This window comes from Phoca vitulina, unplaced genomic scaffold (assembly GCF_004348235.1).
Source record: "Phoca vitulina isolate PV1807 unplaced genomic scaffold, GSC_HSeal_1.0 scaffold1, whole genome shotgun sequence".
In the NCBI taxonomy this organism is placed as follows: domain Eukaryota; kingdom Metazoa; phylum Chordata; class Mammalia; order Carnivora; family Phocidae; genus Phoca; species Phoca vitulina.
In genome coordinates, this window is record NW_022589704.1 from 13079037 (window position 1) to 13100398 (window position 21362).

The 21362-nt window shown below is 39.7% G+C and overlaps 1 protein-coding gene across 5 annotated transcripts in view; it reads right to left on the reverse strand.

Annotated features, from left to right (window-relative positions):
- The window catches only part of NYAP2 (neuronal tyrosine-phosphorylated phosphoinositide-3-kinase adaptor 2), a 260781-nt gene that overhangs the window by 86554 nt on the left and 152865 nt on the right, over positions 1-21362 (reverse strand). For all 5 annotated transcript variants that reach the window (XM_032401087.1, XM_032401071.1, XM_032401080.1 and 2 more), the window contains one exon: positions 14494-15594. In XM_032401087.1, coding sequence (XP_032256978.1) covers positions 14494-15594 — 1101 coding nt within the window. The remainder of the gene's footprint in view (positions 1-14493; positions 15595-21362) is intronic.

Genomic DNA, 21362 nt, shown 5'->3' on the forward strand with positions numbered 1-21362 from the left:
ACACACACACACACACACACATACACACAATGCATGTATGAACTGCTTAATCACAAAGTGCCTCAGGAAGAGAGGGGTTTATTTTTCACCTTTTTATGAATTAAATGCAAATAAGAGAGGAGCTGGATTAGATGTTATTCTTTATTTCTGATGTTACCAATACTCTTTATTACCATGATGTCTTGTTTCATAAATTATCTGGTAACAGACTTCTTTGTGGCAAAATCAATCTGAATGATGAATAAGGCCTAAGAGAATCCCAATATCCATTGTTTGGGGTTAGGCTTATGGGTTAAAAAAGAGGAAGGGAAAAAGGGAAAAACCAAAGGAACAGGAGGAGAATAAGGAGAGAGTAATATTTGCAATGCAAGATTCTTCAGCTGAGGCTATGATTATGCCCCAAACAAAAACCACTTCTCTGCTGAGGGTCACCAGACCCAGTCCACTGAAGTGGATCAAGGATGCCCAGGCCTTTGTGAGATTCAGAACCTAAGTAAATGTTGCAACATGGGCCAGGAAGGCAAGAATGGCACAGTGTAGAGGCAGGGGACAGAGAGACACAATGCCTTTTTAAAATGCTCCATTCTAGAGGCCCCTGGGTGGCTCAGTTGGTTGAGTATCTGACTCTTGATTTTGGTTCAGGTCATGATCTCAGGGTCTTGAGATTTAGCCCCACGTCAGGCTCCGCACTGGGCATGGAGCCTGCTTAAGATTCTCTCTCTCTCTCTCTCCCTCTGCCCCCCCCCCCCCACGGGCATGTGATATCTGTCTCTCTCTAAAAATAAAGAAATAATGAAATAAAATAAAATGCTCAGTTTTAAATCTTTCTGTCTTTTTTACTATTTATATCTTTGCATAATGTTTTTGGCTGCCAAATCTTCCCTTATAAGGCACCCTCCTCATTAATAAATGTTCCTCTCATCTTCATTTAAATTCTCAGGTTTTATGGCCTGACATTTCAAAATAAAGATTCTAACTCCTGAAATAGTACCTGGCATACAGTAGGTGTTTTATAAACATGCATCGAATGAATGAAAGACTGAATGAATGCGTATATGTGGTTAAAATGTTTATGAATTAATAGCATCAAAAATCCCTCAAATACTTAGGAATAAACTTAACCAGGGGAGTAAAAGGTATGTACACTGAACACTACTTCTTCCATCAATTTTACAGGCTCACTCTCCTCTAGCTTAGGACTCTGGAATTTAGCATGAGGCCGACTCTCCATTTTTGTCCCCTTATGTGGCTGTGTGTTAACTCTTGAAGGGGACTTAGCTGATCTTCAGTAGGAGACCTTCACCAGAAGGAGCTCCAGTGTGCTTACCCTGATAACTACTGCCCCCCTTGTCTAGCTGGGTATGATTCGTGTTCCTATTTCTTTCCCTCCAATTCAGGTATGTAACATACAAGCCTCCAAAAAAGTTTGTTTTGTACCATATGTCTTACTTTTAAAAGCCTTGGAACATAGGTGTCTGAAGACCTTACTCCGGTAGATGTGATTTTGCTCCTTTGTGGATTATATTGAATGCAAGTGGGTGCCTTTTAGGGCTTTCTTTCCCTTCCTCCGTCCCAGACCTAGGGGTTTCTGTTAATTCGAAGACACCGCAAATGTAGCTGACACAGGAGCTCACAATCCCCCAGGGGCACAAAACTCAGGTCTGGCTTCACTTATCTGGCTCAATAGCTTCCATAGTTTTCTCTATTCTTAGAAGAACTGTTAAAATTAATAAGGGGAGAGAGGATGCTGAAGTCCAGGGAAGCACACATTTTAGACCAACACGGATTGGGAGCTGGGCTCCTTAAATGTCAGCTACTTGTGAGTTTCTGTAAGTCTTCCATTGATTTCACATGGAAGTAGGTCAGGACTGCTTTTAACTGGAGAAGCAGCATGCTGCAGGTTTCATTTTACTATGAGGAGTGAATATTAAAAATTGATGTGCAAAGCAAACCTCTGCTTAATTAGCATCTGGATAAAGACTTTACTGGGAAAGCCATGGAAGTTAATAAAAAATGAGAAAATTGACAATGACGTATTTCAACAGCTATTTCTCTGTTGTAGCCTCTCATTTATGAGAAATACTATGGATGGTCACTCCATGCATTGCCGACTTATGCTAGTTAATCCGTATTGAGGAGGTTAGCATTCTTTGTGTGTCTGTGGCTATACTCAGAATTCTGTACAAAGTTTACGTGTTGTTGTTTTATGGCATTGAAATTTTCAAATGCTAACCTTAATTTTTATTTTTTTTGCATGTTAACTGACACTTTAAAAGAAAAAGTGATTCTATTGCATCGGCTTAGACACAACACCTTTGACGGTCCTCCCTCTACATACTAAATACTTTTTATATTAAGCATTTGGGGTCTTCTTGGTTTCCAACTAATTCATTGGTTAATACCTATGCCTTTTGAGAAGCAGCGTTTTTATTTTTAAAAAAAATAAACCATTTTTAAGCAGGAAAAAATATTTATTACATTTGAAAGACAGGTCAACCCTCTCAGTTCTAGTGACTTTTTCTTTTGCTAATAAAACATCTTTCACAATCTTGTTTCATGTTGCCTGACCCTTTGTTTCTTGTTTTGTTTTGTTCTCTTTTAAAGGTTCTATTTATTCATTTGAGAGAGAGCATGAGCAGGGAGAAGGGCAGAGGAAGAGGGAGAAGCAGACTCCCCACTGAGCACAGAGCCCAATGCCTGGGGGGGCTCCATCCCAGGACCCTGGGATCATGACCTGAGCCAAAGGCAGATGCTTAACTAACTGAGCCACCCAGGCACCCTTACCTGACTCTTTGTACAATGAAGATGGTGTCCTTGTTCTCAGAGCTGTTCTTTATAGGATAAGGTTAACTGTATTGCATCAGGTGTGATATCCCTCCACCTTCAAGGCTGAGATATCATTCAGCAACCTGAAAACAGTGTGCTCCCTGTGGGAACAGAGAATGGCTTACATTCTCCCCAATGCTTTATGCTCCTCACGTCAGGTATCGGATGAGCCACTTAAGATGTCAGATCCTTTACCCAAGCCTAACTGAAGAGAGTTCTACCAACAGTATGGAATCTCTGAAAATTTAATTCATTTTTGACCTTACTTCGTTTTTTAATAAAATATTTATTTTTTCCACAGAGAGCTAAAAGTCAATTGCCCCTTACAGTTGCATAGCTATTTACATTTTACAAGGTCTTTTCTTGGACCCAATTTTCTTTAATTTTTCACAATCCTCTGAGGTAAGGATGAAAAAAACGATACATGGAGAGTTTGACATGCCCTGAAAGCACAGATGTGCAGTGATAAATCCATCTTTCAACCACAGGACATTTGACTCGTGTGTCTTTGCCCATACGTGTATCTCACGGAACTCTCTGAAACTACTTTCCATTATAATGAGACTGTTTTTTAAGCTGTTCGAACAAAGGAATTCTTTAAAATAAACAAAAGTTTAGAAATGAGGTTATAGGTTTTATTCTCCTTAAGTGCTGGAAATTAAATAGGAAATGGACCATACTGATGCCATGTACAATCTAGCTGATAGTTTTCTATCTACAGCATAATATCTTAATACTGCTTCTAAAATCATTCAGTAAATATCTATGCTATGCTATTTTTAATGGACCCTACTTTAATTCTTATATAAACTACTTAGACTATGAGTACTTGCTTTCATTTTCCTTGCTGAGTACTGTCTAGTTTCCAATCAGTAACAGGACTGACTTCTCTTCTATTTCATATAAAAAATTATCTAAACCTGGGTTCTCCATTGATATTCTTTGGAGCAGCTGGTTCTGAAATATCTTCACTAGTCTTGATCGCTGCACCCTGTGCAAAATTCAGATTATTATCAATACTCGGTAATCATGGTAATTCTATTGGGCTTTATTATTTAAAAAATGTTAGCTTTGGAAAAATAATCCATAAATATAAACTGAGTATGCAAAACATAGTCATAGAAACCATGGGCATGTAAATAAAATATATAGTCTTTGCTCTCAAAAATTTACCATTTAATTGGGGAGATTGGATACACATTCATTCACTTTAGTGAAACAGTCATTTGATGATTCAAGGAACACATACTGAACATGTACTCTGTGCCAGAAAATGTGCTGTGGCTGCAATTAAAAAAAAGACTCAGTATTGTGCCCTGACAACTTCGTTAGGGTGATAAACATTGAAAAGCAAATCACAACACTGTGTCAGAAGAGCTTTTTTATATAAATGGAGGACAGACCTCCCCAACCCCTGCCAAAAAAGCAGAAGAAACAGAGTCCCAAAAGGATTGCTAATGAGGATATCATATTGCATGAGAATCAAGGGAAATGTCTTCAGATGGAGCAAATAAGAATGTCAGACGTTCTGTGAAGTTTAAGAGAACCGGAAGAGGAAAGAGGCCAGGGCCAGAGACCAGTTGGGAATTAGCCCTGTGTGACTTGGGAGTGAGCAGAAGAGGGAGTTGGGTTATTGGAAATGCAGTGGGCGGGGGGTGGGAGGCTGGCGGGTGAGGGGGGCAAGAAATGGAGGCAGCAAGTGCAGAGCATTCACTTGAATGGTTTGGCCATGAAAGCGAAATAGAGAATCATGGCTGGATAGAATATCAAGCTGTTTTTCTCTGAAACATCAATGGACAATTTTATTTTACTTCATATTCAGAACTCATAAACATAGCTTGGTTTAGAAGCCAAAATGAATTCTGCAGCCCTAGAGTAACATTATCAATCAACCAAACAAGGACCACTCTGAGGCAATCTAATTTCTTAGGTTCTCTTGGGCCAACATTGACAAAAAGCTTTCATCGTTTTGACATCTCTCTCTTGTCATTAATCATTAGTAAGTGGTTAATAACTAATCAAAGAAAGAAGCTAGTTTGTGGATCTAGAGGCAACTTTGATACTCAGAATGTGAGAGCTTTGAGGGAGCAATGCCTCACTTCAGCTGTCATCATTCTGTTGGGGGCTGCTAACACCAAAACCTTTACTCGGTCTTCTAGTTTCTGGGAATCTAGATTTCTTGTTTGAATCATGGGAATAAAAACCCCATTAGAATTACCCACCCATACCTAGGGATGAACGATACATGAATGCTCCCAATCTTTATGTGTTGACTCCTCCTACCTTTTGTTTTTCTATCCTTTTCTCTTACTCAACTTAATTACATGGGTTCCGTCTATAAGAAGGAAATACATGCAAAAATTTTTAAAAATGTTATTTTATTGAATGTAACTGTAACTTGACCAGAATAAAATGTAGGGGCAATTTTTCCCTCCACCATCAATTGTCAGAAGAATACTACAGACTTCAAGATTTGAATTTTTTCCTTTAAGTTCAGTTGTTCTGGGTATACCAGGCTAGACAGGATAATGCTGCTTTAAAATCCATGTTACTAACGCTCTCTCCCCCCTCTTAGAGTCTATTTAGTATTTTTATTTCTTTCATTTGGGAATAGCCATAGCCCAGATTCTCCAGCTGATTGGTTATTCCACTAGAAGTGGAACATTTAATTAACCTAGCTCCCATCGACTAACAACAATAATGAGTTTGCTTCAACCGAGAAGCACCATGCACCACTACAGGCAGTTCATTAAATTTGGGATTGCCATCTATTCACTGAATTCTGAAAAACTGAGTTTTTCAAAAATTAAAAAAAAAAACCTTTTCAAGTATTTTATAACTCGAACCCATTTTTACCTAGGAACACACACGTGCAAGGCTGCCAGTCACATGATAATAGCTCCCCGGATTTATGCACAGCCTTTCTGCCAAAGAGGTTAAATGACCTGGTTGAATGTGCTTTCATTCTCTTTACCACCTAAGTTCAATAATGCATAATGTTAAGCAGATTAGAATTCCTTCTTTAAAATGTTGGTCTCTATTATTTTCTTAAAAAATGCATCTCTCTCTCTCTCTCTCCAAATTTTGAGAAGTGATCAATTTTCACAGCTATTCATTTATACGGAAACTGATGATGATTTGGCATCTACAAAATGGTCCACATTTATTTATTTTTATTTTTTTTAAAGATTTTTTATTTTACAGAGAGAGAGAGAGAGAGCGAGAGAGGGAACACAAACAGGGGGAGCGGGAGAGGGAGAAGCAGGCTTCCCGCCGAGCAGGGAGCCCGATGTGGGGCTTGATCCCAGGACTCTGGGATCATGACCTGAGCCGAAGGCAGACGCTTAACGACTGAGCCACCCAGGCACCCCAATGGTCCACATTTAAATGCTTTATGGATATATTCTTTATATTTTTCTCCTAATAAATCTGCCTGGAGTGCAATAGACATTCTTTTAAACAGGACACTTAAGAGCAGAAGCAATGAATTTAGCATTCAGCATAGGTCATTTTTGGCTGAATGACTATATTGATTTCAGTGTGGAATTTTTAAGTCAGAGGATATCTGATTTTTTTTTTCACTTAATGGTCAAACATTTCTCATTCGGCTTTTGTTTTCCTTGACTATAGTAGCCCTCTCAAATCATTATGCCTATTAATTCAACAAGTTCAATAAATACTTATGGTGTATCGACTTCGAGAAAGATTGCATTGGGCTGAGGGTTACCTTAAAGAAAATGATGAAAAGGTATGGCCCTTGTCCTCCTTGGCCATATGTCTTAACGGGAATAAGAAAAAAAAACCTCACAATATGTCAGAATAAGACACACATTGTTACAGAAGTATAAAGTGTTCTTGGAGTTTGAAAGAGATCGTTTCAAGACAATAGCACACACACACACAAAAAACTCTATGAAGAAGTAGGTGGACTCTAAGCAGAGATTCAAGGATTAAACTTTGTTTTATGGACTTACTGAGGAAGCCCTTCCAGCAAGAGAGAACAACATCAGACAGACAGTCTCAGAGGCAGGAAGAGGGTCATTTTTTGAGGAATCCACACATCATTCAGTAATCCAGAGATGCATCAAACAACAGGGCCAGAAGAGACTCACAGTTTTCGCACCTAATATTTTCATTTGAAATGTGAGAAAACGAACACATTAAGAGATGAATGGACTTATCCAAAGTCTCGAAGCTTTTTAATGGTTGAGCTAAGATGGAAACCATCTCTTGTGACATCTAGCTCCTGCCCTAACCCTCTAGATCATATTTAATTAGGAAGTAGGAAAAACGTAGGGGAGTGAGATGTGGCCGACAGGAACGCCTTTACTTATACCTAATATTTAATGACTTCTAGATGTCAAAGTGTTGAAAATATAGGATATTAAATACAAATCAAAAAGTGGACTTCCCGTTTGAGGTAATTCAGTAGGAGGGAAAGAAATCAGTCCTAGTACATTCAGTACAAGATGAGGGAACCTTGCTTTTTTAAAAAATTGACTGGTGTAGCTTTATTTCTGAATTGAAATGCTTCTGCATTTTATAAATCTAAAGCAGGGAGGGTTCTTCTTAATTCAGAATATTGCTGATTAAATTGCCGACAAGAAATTGCACTTAAAGATTCAGCAGCTGGAGAATATAAACACAGGGGATAAACACGTCTGCGTGCATCAGTCAAAGACAGTTGCAGTCTACCCCCAGAAAGGTGAGCAATTATTTATGAAATTATGTCTTCTTCAGTGATTCTATGTTGCAATCCAAGAAGAAACTGAATGAGGAAAACAGACAATGTCATGGTCCCAATTAACCACGGAGTCACATGCATTTTCAAAATCAACGGATTTTACTCATGCTCTTTTAACCTCACCATCTTGAAAAGAAATTTCTTTAGCTTTAAAAAATAGTAATAATTAAGTAGGTCAGTATGTTCTTGAAGAACTGTATTTTTTAATTTTAATTTTAAAGATAAGTGTCTAATTCTGTCAACTGCACATAAACGTAAATTTAAAGAGAAAAGAGGTGATGCTAAGCAGCATTTTGCGTAGGGCTCTTTTGGAGTGTTTGTTTTACTAGATCGGTTTCCAGATTAATGATGCTGGGGCCTTCACTGACTTTGAGCATTGGCTGGGGTTTTTGATCCATGGGCTATGCATTTTCCCTTGCGGTAGTGACGGGCCATCAAGCTACTACATAGTTATGGGCAAGAAGCAAGCAGCTGAGGACAAAAGCCCTACATCCCTGGAGGTAGAATCAGCTAGTTGGTAGCTCAGTATTGAAAATCTCATGGAGCAAAGAAATATGCATGTACTTTCTTAAGTTAAACTTGGAGGCACTGAGGTGAGCACTCACATCTTCTCCCTCAGGTCATTTAGGTGATTCTGAGGCCGCCTGGGCAGACCACATGCCTTCAGGGACAGCTCAGAAGCCTGCAGTACAGAACAGCCCATCACAGAGACTAGGCTCTTCAAAAGTGAATTTTGGAGGGTGCTGAAAATTTTTCCACCCCCTTCCTAAATTGATGGCCACTGTTAAGCGGTCCATGCCATTCAGGTACACATTCAGCTTTCTCTTACTAAGCAGACATCGCTGAGAGTGATAACACCATAAGTCAGTAGAATTTTGATGACAACTGGTATATTTTAATGGCACTAGGAAGAGGAAAGAAATTGGGGAGACTGGTCAAGCGTAGATAAAGTATCATTAAAGCCAGAAACTCTAGAGCTAAATAAACTGGATTCGAGTCCCAGATTTACCCTGTATGTGACTCTGGGCAAGCTGTGCCTCAGTGTCTCCCATCTTTAAAATGACGATGCTGGTATCACCTGCTTCAGAGCATTGCAGTGAGGATGGAATACATGTATGCAAAATGCCTAGAACGGTGTCTGGTACAGAGTAAGCATATCAAAGTACATGCTACCATTATGATGGAAGCATCTTCAAGGAAAAGGCTGGGTGCTGCACACTTTCCCCAGGTCCTCACCACTAGCTGCTTTGATGCATCCCACTCTGGGCAAAGTTCTTGAAATCTGGTCTTGAAATCGTTCCTGAGACAAACCTGTTGGAGGCAGAGGCATGTTCCAAGAACTTCGTCACCTCATGTCCCCCATCAGCACTGTCAGCTCTAATGCCTGGGATCCTTGGCTCAGTCATGACAGCCAGACCCCCTCATTGCTCTCATAATGTCTGCTCTCCCTGTCCTTCCTCCTTCCAGTGTCCCCCCCAAGGAAGACTCTCATTATAACCGAGGTCCTAGCTCAATTTCCACTCTAAGCAGCTAGAAGGAGCCTTGCTAATGCAGAAACTATCCTGAGGCAATGGTGCAGGACTGTGGTTTTGTCTTTTCAGGCCTTCTGGAATCCTCTACGATACTCTTCAGGTGTTGTGAGTGTAGTTCAAGTCCTAAATGCCTTTGAAGAATCCTAGAATTCTTATAAGTTCCAGATCCAGCTCCCAACACTGGTCAGGTGGCTCCAAGTCACCGTGCATCCAGAAGTTCTGGCTGAAGTCCCAGGCTGAGGGCTCACCCATTCTCACGGCAAGTGAGAGATCCAGACTCTTGGATTCTCCTGTATGCCCTCCCTTTTGACTTCTCAATACTTGCTTGGGCCCTAGCCACTCTTTTAAGCCCCTGCTTCCACAGGAATGAAAAGGAGGAGATATAAAGTCCTGAATTACTCTGCTTGCTAAATTTTACAGAAAAAAATATTTTAAACAGGTCACACAAAATGTGTAGGTTATCCGAAAATAAACTAACATTCATTTCAGGTTTCCCAGGACAACTTAGTTCTTTGGAAGTTGATATTCTTAGCATCTCAGATATGAATCCAAGAACTTCATTCAAGACTTAGTAAGTGGGTTAAATAAAGTGGCCTTTGAAGGTAAGGGTCACAGAGTCCCTTCACGGAAGGTCACACACTTACACTAAATGAGAGGCCCCTCATACAAGGTTGTGTATCTCTTTCTTGGGCCACAACTGATTAATGGGGTGATAAGACAGTGAGGGAAAGGGTTGAAGGAGAATAGGAGAGGCGGGGGAGGGGAAGAGAACCCATCTGCATCAATAAAACTACCTGAAAAAAGGTAGGAGGCAGGACAACCTCAAGAAATAGACATAAGAATTCAAATAAATTTAAACGATATAGCAGTAGAGGGCTAGTCAGAGCTACAAACTCAAACAGCCCCTGAAGACATCCCAGTGTCACAGAAATTAAGCTATTAACACTGTGTCACTGTTATTATAAATGACCAGGGACAATGATAGTCACCACTGTGTGAGGTGTATCCTGTTCTGGTCACCTTGCTAGACACTGTTTTTCAAAAAGATTTATTTATTTGAGAGGGAGAGCACATGAGCGGCAGGGGCAGAAGGAGAGGGAGAGAGAATCTTAAGCAGAAGCCACGCAGAGCCTGACATGGGGCTAGATCTCATGACCCTGAGATCAAGACGTGAGCCGAATGCTTAACCGACTGGGCCACCGAGGTGCCCCAAACACTTTAAGTGCACTAACACATGGTAGGCACACAATGATAATCATAGCAATGACCCTGAATCATAAAGATGGCTACATTATATTAGTATACCCTTCCTTTTTTCCTAAAAGTGGGATAATATATAAATACAGAAATACATTTAAAAAGATTTCCTTCCAAAATCATTCTTTTTTAATTGAAAAAAAATTTTTTAATTAAATTAGTAAGAGTAAGTTGGATCAGTTGTTTCACCAGCAATGCCCAATATTTTAGCATCACTGTACCTCAAATGACGTACAAAAGGAGAAAGTTGTGTTTGTGGTGTGTGGCGGGGAGGGGAGTGTGGTGGAGGGCATGGAGATAGGTTTTTTGTTTTGTTTTGGTTGAGTTTGTTTGCATGTTTCCTTTCGGTTGTAATTTCTGTGTGTGTGTGTGAGAGAGAGAGTGTGTGGGGTGTGTGTGTGTGTGTTAAGAAAGTGAATGGAAAGACAAAGGTTACATCTGATTCCTAAGTTTATTTCATCAAACCAATAGGACCCATTTAGATTTATAATTGTAAAAATACAGCATAACATCTAAACGTCTTAAATGAGAGTGTTTTTAAGAGGCTGGAAGATGAGATGTAACAGTAGAAAACTCTGTATCTCCATTAATGTGGAATATTGTTATGTATAATGAAGCCCTTTGGCAATGTGGACTCGCCATTTTTTAAAATAACAATACCAGATGAGGGGGCCTACATCTTTGTTTTTCTTTGCTCCTTCTTTAGCCCCCCCATGTCTCTACGTCCTTCTGTGAGCTCTATGTGGACCTTAGCAGCTGCTTCAGGTATCGACATCCATATTGGCTTACGTGTTGATCCCACCCCATGTGTGCATTTCTTTTGTATCTTTCTTGGTGCCTTAGTCTCTGAATTAGTCACTTTACTGTTTGATGTTTCTATTTTTTCCTTAAATTTTCTATTAAAATTTCTCCACATATGCCTTTTCTATCTCCTACTCTCCCTTGGGTAGATTATAGAATTTAATTATATTCTTCATTGTGTCTTGTACTTTTTATAAGAGCATATATTCAAGCATTTATATTACATATAGGCAAAACCTTTCTTTTAAAAATATTTCTTATTTGAAGAGAAAAATATTTTAAATACTATTATGGTGAATACTCCAAATTCACCATAAACATATTTGTACTTCACCGACTTCTCATGTAGACAAAAATTTACAGCAATAAAATACAAGTCGATCACTTCTTACATGCCTTGTAGGCTCTATCTCTCTGCACAAAATTAAGAAATATTAATAATAACCTATTCAAATAAAATATAGTTAGAGAGACTATTAAGTGTCCTCATCTATAGCTAAGCAACATGACAATGTCCCATCAACCAGGGAAAAAAATACTTCCTAGAACACTTAATGTGAAGGCCATGTTTAGAAAATCATGCAGTGAAATGAAATTGGTTCATAGTCTACCACTATCATTTTATTGTATTTCTTTCCTATCAGTCAATCTCTGTCAATAGTTGTAAGCTTTTAAGATATGAAATTAAATTAAGTATATCTTTTTAGATTATTAAAATAAGAGTTGAAGGCATATATTTTGTTTGACATAGATTTTTAAATTAAAACAGAAATATTACATTTCCTTTGATTTGAGTATTAGGAAATTATCAAAATTGACACGTCCAATAAAGCCAGAGGGTATGGAGAATAGAAATACCAGCCTTAATTTTATTCCTTAAATGTGAAAAAAAAGAAAAGAAAAGAAAAAAAAAAAAAACACTTGAGATTTATTTGACAGAGTGGGAGCGAGCATGAGCAGGGGGGAGCGGGTGGGGCAGTGGGAGAGCGAGACACAGACTCCCCGCTGAGCAGGGAGCCTGATGCAGGGCTTGATCCCAGGACCCTGAGATCATGACCTGAGCTGAAGGCAGATGTTTAAGGACTGAACCACCCAGGCGCCCCGCCACTATGATTTTTTTAGCATTTTCTTCTGGAGTCAAAAGTAAATAACATTAAATTATTCTTTGCACTATCTGCATTTTTCTTCCTTTCCCTTTATAAAGTAAAATACTGAAGTTAATGTAACTCCAGACATGCCCTTTCTCTGAAGAGTTGATACATGGTTAACAGCACACAGGAAGGAATTCAATCCTCAGATCCCTAAAAGCTATAAAGAGCCTGGATCACTTTTCCATCTATAAGCTTTGTTTTAGAAGCACACAAAGCTCATTTTGGACTCGAATGGAGAAGTCTGTGACATATAGCACATAGACAAATTCTAACAGATGGATTTTTCTTGAAATAACTTCATTAGTTAATCATTTCTTTTACATATACTTTTTCTAGCTAATTGGTACAGCTGCCAGCTGGCGCTGTTTAGGATCCTCCAAAGAAACTGGTAGGTAAAAGAAAATCCAATAATTTCACCAAATCTAGGATGAAACGCCCATTAATTTCACACTAACCATTACATAGTTTGAAAGTAAAATCTTATTCTTTCATTTTGTTTCTCCAATTTATTCCAAACACCTTAATTGATTTGTGCTTAAACCAAATCACTCATCCAGAAGAAACTTGGAACTTTAATAAATTATTTAGGTCAGGGTTCACCAAACTTGCCAATATGGACATTGTGGATCAGATCATCTTTTTTGTCAGCTTTTAAGGACTACCTCTGGCCTGTACCCACTCGATGTCAGTAGTACCCTCAGTTGTGACAACTAAAAATGTCCCCAGACATTGCCAAAACTCCCTGGGGGCCAAACTGCTCTGGCTGAGGACCGCTATTTTAGAAGCAGATTGTTCCTAAGTTTTAATTCAATTTTTAAAAAATAGTTTAATGTATGCATGTACGTATGTATTTAATTTCAGACATGTCTAATAGATTAGAATTTTTTGCCTTTCAATCAGGTAAATGAAATGTTTTGGGCAAGGATTATTTAAGCAGTAATACTTCCATAAATCTTTCTGGGTAAATAAGCAAAAAAGACAGGATGTGTGGCTTCTAACACGAATGAATATTAATTATCTAAGAAGCGCCATCACCATTGGGGCACCTGGGTGGCTCAGTCGGTTGAGCATCCGACTCTTGGTTTTTGGCTCAGGTCATGATCAGGGTCCAGAGATTGAGGGCCCCCTGCCTACTCCATGCTTAGCGGGGAGTCTGCTTGAATGATTCGCTCCTTCTGCCCCTCCCCCCACTCTCTCTCTCTATCAAATAAATATGTAAATCTTAAAAAAAAGTGCCATCACCATCTTCATCATCAGAAGTATTAATTTTATTTTTTTTCCTTTAAGGAAGGAACTCAATGGGTAAATAAAATCCTGTGTGGCTAAGTAAAATCCTGTGTTGGGGTAATCTGAGATGAAAATGATTAATTACCAGTTTGGGTGCCTAAGACATTTTTAAGTAAGGGAAAGCAGTGTAATTTAACACAATGGACACTGAGAAAACTGGGATCTGTTTTAACTTGACTGTATATGTATGGAGTGATTTGGGGTTCACAAGAAGATTCAGTCATTCAGATAGAGACATTTCCTGGTCTTCGAAGTTCAACGGTAAATATAATGTGCACCACCTATTTAGCACTTAGTGATTTTTTTCTGTAATTTATGTATCAGTGGATCTAGGAATAAGATGCTAATTACCATAGGTGTTAAAAGGGAAGCAAGGAGCCTTTTCTAGTTTAGGTTGAATGTGAGAACATAATAACCCCATGAAGTATACAGGGAGAATCATTCGCCGTGTTAAAAAAATACCAAATTCTATCCAAATTTCTATCTTCCCAGCAAAAGATTTGTAATCCAGATTTGCTCAAGCAGGTTTTTAATATAAGATAAAGATGAATGTTAATTTATCATTATGTTTAAATATATACTTTGTCTCAAAATTCAAGTTATTTACCTAAAAATTCCAGTGATCTGTTTACTTTATTAGACTTTCTAGAGCCACTGTAACAATTTACTGTTTAAAAAGTCATTCTTCCTTTCAATAGCATATGTTACACTACGCCAATTGCCACTTTGAGTTCTTTCAGAATGCACTATCCTTCAGCATGGCAAAGGGGAACAACCCACTTTGATATTTCAACTCAAAGAACTAAAGGCCCTGCACTCCGTGCTTCATCTGCACACCCTGGGCTTCGCTTTATTTTTAAGTTGGAAACCTGTCTCCCAGAGACTGTACACTTACTCTCTGCGGGGTCTTTAGAACGGCGGCCGCTGGACGACTTCCTCAGCAGGCTTCGTCCAGAGGTAAAGAGGCTGGTTAGTTCTTCCAAGGGACTCGTGGGGGTCCTGGACCGGGAGGCACCCGGAGCCGGGCCGTAGGTGTTCACTGAGGCGTTGGCCATCTTGGCCCCATCCTGCGACACCGGCCTGCCGGTCGAATGAGGAGGCACTGATGGAGAGCTCCTGGAGAGGCTGCCTGAATGCACGGCGTCGTAGGGCGGGGGCCGCTTGAGGCTGAGCGGGGTCAGGGACCTCCCCATGCTGACCGGCGATGGCGAGGCCGAGTGGCTCTTCGGGTAGCCGTGGGGGGACTGCGTGCGGTACAGGGTGGACGGCGGGGGCGGGGACGAGGACAGCGCGGCGGCGGCGGCGGGGCTGGGGCCCAGGGCTGCGGCCTGCTCTTTGTCCAGCTTGGGGTGGCCGGAGGCGTGAGAGGGCAGTGAGGACGGAGACGCGCCGGCCTGCTGCTTCATGTAAGACACGTTTTCCAACACGGGCAGCTTGGTGACCTCCAGCGGGGTGAGCGGAGACTCGTCGGAATTGGGGGAGCATTGCACTGGCGCGGGGGGGAACACCAGCAGCGGGGGTCGGTGAGAAAGCAGGTTGGGGAAGGGCGGGGGGATGTCACAAAGCAAACCCTTTGGAGTACATGGCACTGAGGACTTGGCGAAGTCCGATTCAGGCACCGTGGGAGTAGCACACTGCGAAGAGCAACTGTGATGGTCAAGGTCACATTTCGAATCTTGGCCCAAGTCGTCAAAGATGGGGTATTTCATCTCCTCGTAGACGGCCTCGCTCTGGTCATCATCCTCCTTCCTGAAGTCTCTGAGAATGTTGCCCACCATCTCGATGTACACGGGCTCCTCCTCCTCAGGGTCCCCCGCCGGGCTGCTCACCAGGGACAGAGAGGGGTCCCGCGGGAGCGACGTCCTCCGCGGCCCGTGCTTCTTGATGTACGTTTCATCGAAAGATGTGCTCAGCTGAGTGTTCGGGTTCCGTTTGGGTTTGGGAGGAGGGATCTTCTTTGAATATTCATCACTGTGGGGTCTGGGTTTGGCTGACACTACAAAAGAGAAAAGAGAAAAACAGAAAAGTAAAATAGATGAGTACAATAGGAAAGCCTTCAAACAGAACTTGCAGCACTTGGGTTTAGTGCTATGAACTTTTGATGGGGGCAGGGGAGGGGGTGGCAATTTGCTTCTTTTCTAGTTTGAGGCTTAGACGAAAAATCAAACAAAAGTCAAACTCTTTCCATATGTAGGAAAACCTGATGACAGAACAATAGTAATATTTTTCTGCAAGCTAATATTAATAATCCGACACTGATAAATGCATTAACCAGGACTATTCGTCCCTCTGCCTTAGAATTTCTAAATAGAAGCCTTCAGATGAAACATGTTCTGTAAAAACAATCATATATTTATAAAGATTAACCTCCAAGAATTAAGTGAGAAACTCTGGGGGCAAAAGGCAAGTTTCTGTTAGCACAAATGGTCACAAAAATACCACGGGATTTGAACCCTTTTAATGATGTGGCTATTGCACATGATCATATCTTGCTTTCATTTAGGATAAAAACGTCCCAGCCTGCTAGACTTAATCTCTGCCTTGGTTCAGATAAATAACTTCTATACAGATGGGTCTGAGACTTCGGGGGAAATTGATGTGAAAATCTTATGAGGCTAGACAAGTTAATCTCTAAATCTCCAGGTATTGTTGATTATGGTGTATTTGTCTGTTTTTGTTCATGAGATCTCTTATGATATCCCAAATGCTATCTTGGAATGAATTTATTAGGTATGTTGCACTGACACACCAGAACCCCCTCAAGCATCTTATACAGGAAAATAATCCAGAGAATGTTGTATAAGCTTCAAGAATAACTTTTGGAAACTCACAACAGATATATGTACTAGTGCGTTCAACAGCCTGCTGGAAGGAAGCACCCCTAGTAATGAAACATAAACTCTGACACCATACAGTAGGGTGGAACAGGCTGGAAACATGTCTGTGACTGAAGTCAATTATTTAGCATGCAGGGAAGGTACTGTTATCTTGTTATTATCGCATTATCTCATTGTGTTGATATATGATTAGAATGATTATCATTATTATGCAGTGTGGCAGAATGCAGTTACTTGTGGTAAATGGTAGCATATAATGTAAGGTGACAGTATATGTTATTGGTGTAAAACTATTGAGAAAATAACAGGCTTCTCTATAATTTGCAGCCTTAAGGGAGGCAGGGTCTCAAGGCACAAATCAGGAAACACCTGAAGTCATCTTTGTTTTTTTCAATTAGCATTCGGTGACATGGGAGCTTTTCTAAAACGTACTAAAGGAGAAGCAATTGCTTAAAGATTAGTTAGTCTGCCGCTCTACACATCAGTCATGACTTCAGAGAAAGGAAACCCATCAAATATTCTAGAGAACTGGCTATGTCACTCACTTTTCTAGGTCATTCCTGCTTTCAAATATTCTGTCCTATTGTGCCCATAATGATGTTTTTACTCACTACAATCAAATACCTTTTTGAAGGGAAGTTTCTTAATGTACCTAGACTGTTCCTTTAACTTGTATCAGGAAAAACTAGATGTTGCTTTCCAGGGGGTTATGGCAGTGGAGTCTTTTAGTGCCAAAAGTGAAAAGCCTAGAGACATAATGGGGCAAAAAATACTCAGACAATTCTTTAGGAGGGACCCAAAGTGACCAACAGCTCCTCTCTGTATCTCACACTGGTCTTAAATTTTGCTGGTTTTAAAATTTACTGTGGATGTTAATTTTCATGAATTACATAACTCATCAGATTTTATACAAAAATCTGAGCCTGATGTATAAAGTAAAATTATACATCACTGAATAAAGTTGACTTAGTACTGGGGGGACACTGAGTCAGGACCTAGAAGAACAAAAGCCTATCCAGACTATTTTTCTAAAGCTTGTGTCCTGCCATCTTCCACCTTAGGGTCTCATTCTAGGCTAAGTAACACACACACTGGGAAAATATTTGCCACTGATTATTGGGTTCTAGAGATTGAATGATGTGCGGTTAGGGGAATCCTTAAAAGAGAGAAGTTTGAATAGTGAGGTGCTTTGTGAATAGAGGGTTAACCTAAAGCTAGGAATTAGTGTGTCCATAAGATGATAACTTCATTTTATGGGAGTGGTCATACTTAGAATAGTATTACCATTTTTATCCTTTCTAAATTATAATGCAGTTTTGTTCTCTTTGACCCTTCACTAAAGTCTGATGCCCCCACCTAGACTTGGGTAGTTGTATGGAGAGAAATAACAGGACAGGCAGAATTCAAGCATCTGAGTCCAAGCCTAGGTAGGGGGACTGCACTGAAGGAAGACCATAACCCAGGATTCCCAGGCAGTGAAGGGTCAGTGGTAGAGCTGGTTGTGATACTCATCGAAGCAGTAGCTTCGTGAACAACTTTGGAACCCAATGTCCCTCTTCCCACGTAGATTAGAAGGTGGCCTTTGGAATGGGCAAGACCAATGCTTGGGTTGCACTCAAAATGTGAGCAAATGGCACTCATTCTGTTTGCCAAAAGGAACTGAAAAAAATAAAAATACTTCATATCTATGAAATGATTGAAGAAAGAAAGGGTTCTATTCTAGAACACAACACAGAATTAAGTAGAGCAACTATTCATAAGGAAGGAATACAGACATTCCATTTGTATTGTGAGGACAACTTCAATGCCAAACCAAGCACAGGTACTGTCTGACAAGGGCAAGAAAACATAATCTGTGACTCTTATGGTGGCCCTTAATCAATAAGGGTTATGGACTGAACTGCATTCCTCCCACACTGATATGTTGAAACACTAACCAACAATGTGATGATATTTGGAGATGGTGCCTTTGGGAGATAATTAGGTTCGGATGAGGTCATGAGGGTTGGGTCCTCATAGTGGGTGGGATTAGGACCATCATGTGAGGATACAGTGAGCAGGCAGATGTCTACAAGCCAGAAAGAGAGTTCTCACCAGAAACCAACTATGCAGAAACCAACTATGCCAGCACCTTGATCTTGGACTTCTGGCCTCAAGAACTGAGAGGAAATAAATGTCTGTTGTTTAAGCCACCTGGTCTATGGTATTTTGTTATGAAAGCCTAAACTGACTTAGATAACAGTGTATTTATTGAGCCCTCCATAAAGATGTCATACAGCTGAATGATAAGCACCCACTTTAATTCCATCCTCTGGCATTCAAATACTTGAAATAGCTTTGTTATTTTAAAAATTAATACAGTTCTTTCCCAGTCTTTTCAATTTAAGTTTCACCTGCCCCTGCCCTATATCTCCTTATCCCCTGGAACGATGTCACAAAGAGCAATTACACCTAAATATAGAAATGTTCCTCCCAGGTACCAATCCAGGGACACCCTTCCACCCAACAGCCTGTAATTCTGGTTATTCTCGGTCTGACTGTCTAATCTCTGATTTGTGCTTTTGATTCCGACCCATTTTCTGGATGCTTTTTGTTGGTTGTTGTTGTTCCCTGTTCCACTTTGTTTGGCTTCCCACCAGCTAAAGCAGCTCTCCAGCCAGCCTTGCCCAAGGAATACTTCATCATCTGGGCAAGCTTATCCCCTCTCCCTTTCCCTGGGCGATGAAAAGAGCCCAATGCAGGCAGATTCATATAATACAAACACATTTTTTTCCTGGTCCTCTTTCTTTGTATTGATCCAAATTTGAAATGAGAGCATTGAAGATTATTTAGATAGTAAAGAGTTAAGTAAATTACAGATGATTGGGATGAATAAATAGATTAATTCCTTCAATATCGGGAGACTTTTTTTCCAGACAAAGCTGCTTCCCATTCCATATCCCCCTTGCAATTGAGTAAATAATTCATGGAGCAATAAAAATTTGTTTCAACTCTCATGTATTTTTTTTTTTTTTAAGTTTACCCATATAAGGCAGAGCCTGAAATTTTAAACAACATTGTCACGTAATTTATTCTACTTTAACCTCACTCTAGGGAATTAAAAATTAAAGAAAAAAATCCTGTTTAATCAGTCATTTCTTTAGAGAATACTTAAAAACAGTCTTGATCTATATACACAGACGCTGAAATACTGCTAATAAAAGACAATGAAAATTGCTTGCAATTTTCAACATTAAACCAAATTCAACCATCATAAAAAAGTGATTTTTATTGCCCTTGAATGAATTTTAAGTTATTTCTAATAAGCCCAAAGATAGAGGCAATAATTCCTGTTCAGCTCCAGAACACAAATTTTAATGCTTAAAATAGTATAATGACAGTAGCATTGAATAAGCAGAAAGTGACATTTTTGAAATGAAATATCTGAGCACAAAGGTTATGCATGGCTTTCAGTCATGCCCAGATGATCTGTCTTTCACAGTTAATTTTGGAAATTCACCATGTCCTTTGTCAACCTATCTTTCTGAAATAATTTTTTCCTTATTAAAAAAAGTATAATGTAAAACCATCCTTTAGTATCTGTGGATGTTCTTGACCCAAGAAATGGAAAGATGTGACACAGCACAGGTCACTATTTCCCTGTCTCTCTGGCCACAGAATCTAGAATTTGAAGGACTCTTAGAAATTATCCAGCCCAGGGGCACCTGGATGGCTCAGTCAGTTAAGCATCCAACTCTTGATTTTGGCTCAGGTTTTGATCTCGGGGTTGTGAGATCGAGCCCCATGTGGGGCTCCAAGCTGAGTGTGGAGCCTGCTTAAGATTCTTAAGATTCTTCTCTCGCTCCCTCTCCCCCTGCCCTCCCCTACAGCATGCTCTCTCTCTCTCTCTCAAATAAATTTTTTTAAAAAAGGGAAAGAAATTATCCAGCCCAAACACCGTACTTAACTGATGAAGAAACATAAATTCCTCATCAACTACTTAAAAAAATGAAATCTTATCATTTCAATTCAATCTTTTATACCTTTTAAGACAAAGGAAAACAATAGAGGGAAAAGTTCTGCAATTTATTATTTTGTATATGGCATAGAGTACCATTTTAAAAGGTCTCCTCAGAAATAAAAAAATAAAAAATAAAAGGTCTTCTCAGTCCATGCTACAATGTTGGCACCATAATTCTATAGCTCTGTAGTATTAGAGATATATTAAACAGGTAATTCAACTGGGAAACAAGAGTCCAGTGAAGAGAAGTAGTGTCCACACTGTGTGATCCTAAAACTGGCTGATTCTGGAAGGTGAGAGACACATTTCCCACTTTCAGCAGAACTGTGCTCACAATAACTCTCTTTCACAACTCACAATTCCAAGGGTTTGAGGGATATTTTTATTTTCACAGTCACAAGCTTTGCAATTCCATCCACAAAATTGTTTCTTGTTGATTTTATTTTTTTTTAATTAGGTGTTTGTAAAGGGATAAGTTTGCCAATGCCCTTGGTCTATTTACAGTAGGACCAAGAAAGCATGAGTGTGTGCAAAAAGGATCGGATTCAGAGTTGTCAGACCTGTTATTGTTCTGGAAAACGGACAACTCAGATCAAAGTTTGGATGGAAACAAAGGATATAAGACATGGAACTGGCTCAACAGCATGGTTTTAAAGTTGAAGAGGACTTGGCTTAAGCTAGAAGTGTCTTGGCTTAAGCTAGAAGACATGATTCTAATCACTTCTTTGCTTCAGTTGAGCTGCATAACTCTGGGCAAATTACTTTGAAGTACATTATTGTTTATACTCACTTTCATCATAGATAAAAAGAGACTTTAATCAGAACCATTATTTTTTTTAATTACTCATCTCAACCATTAATTATAAAATAAAATGGGAATTTGTAACCAATATTTTGAAAGAAATGAATTAAAACAGATGAAATATG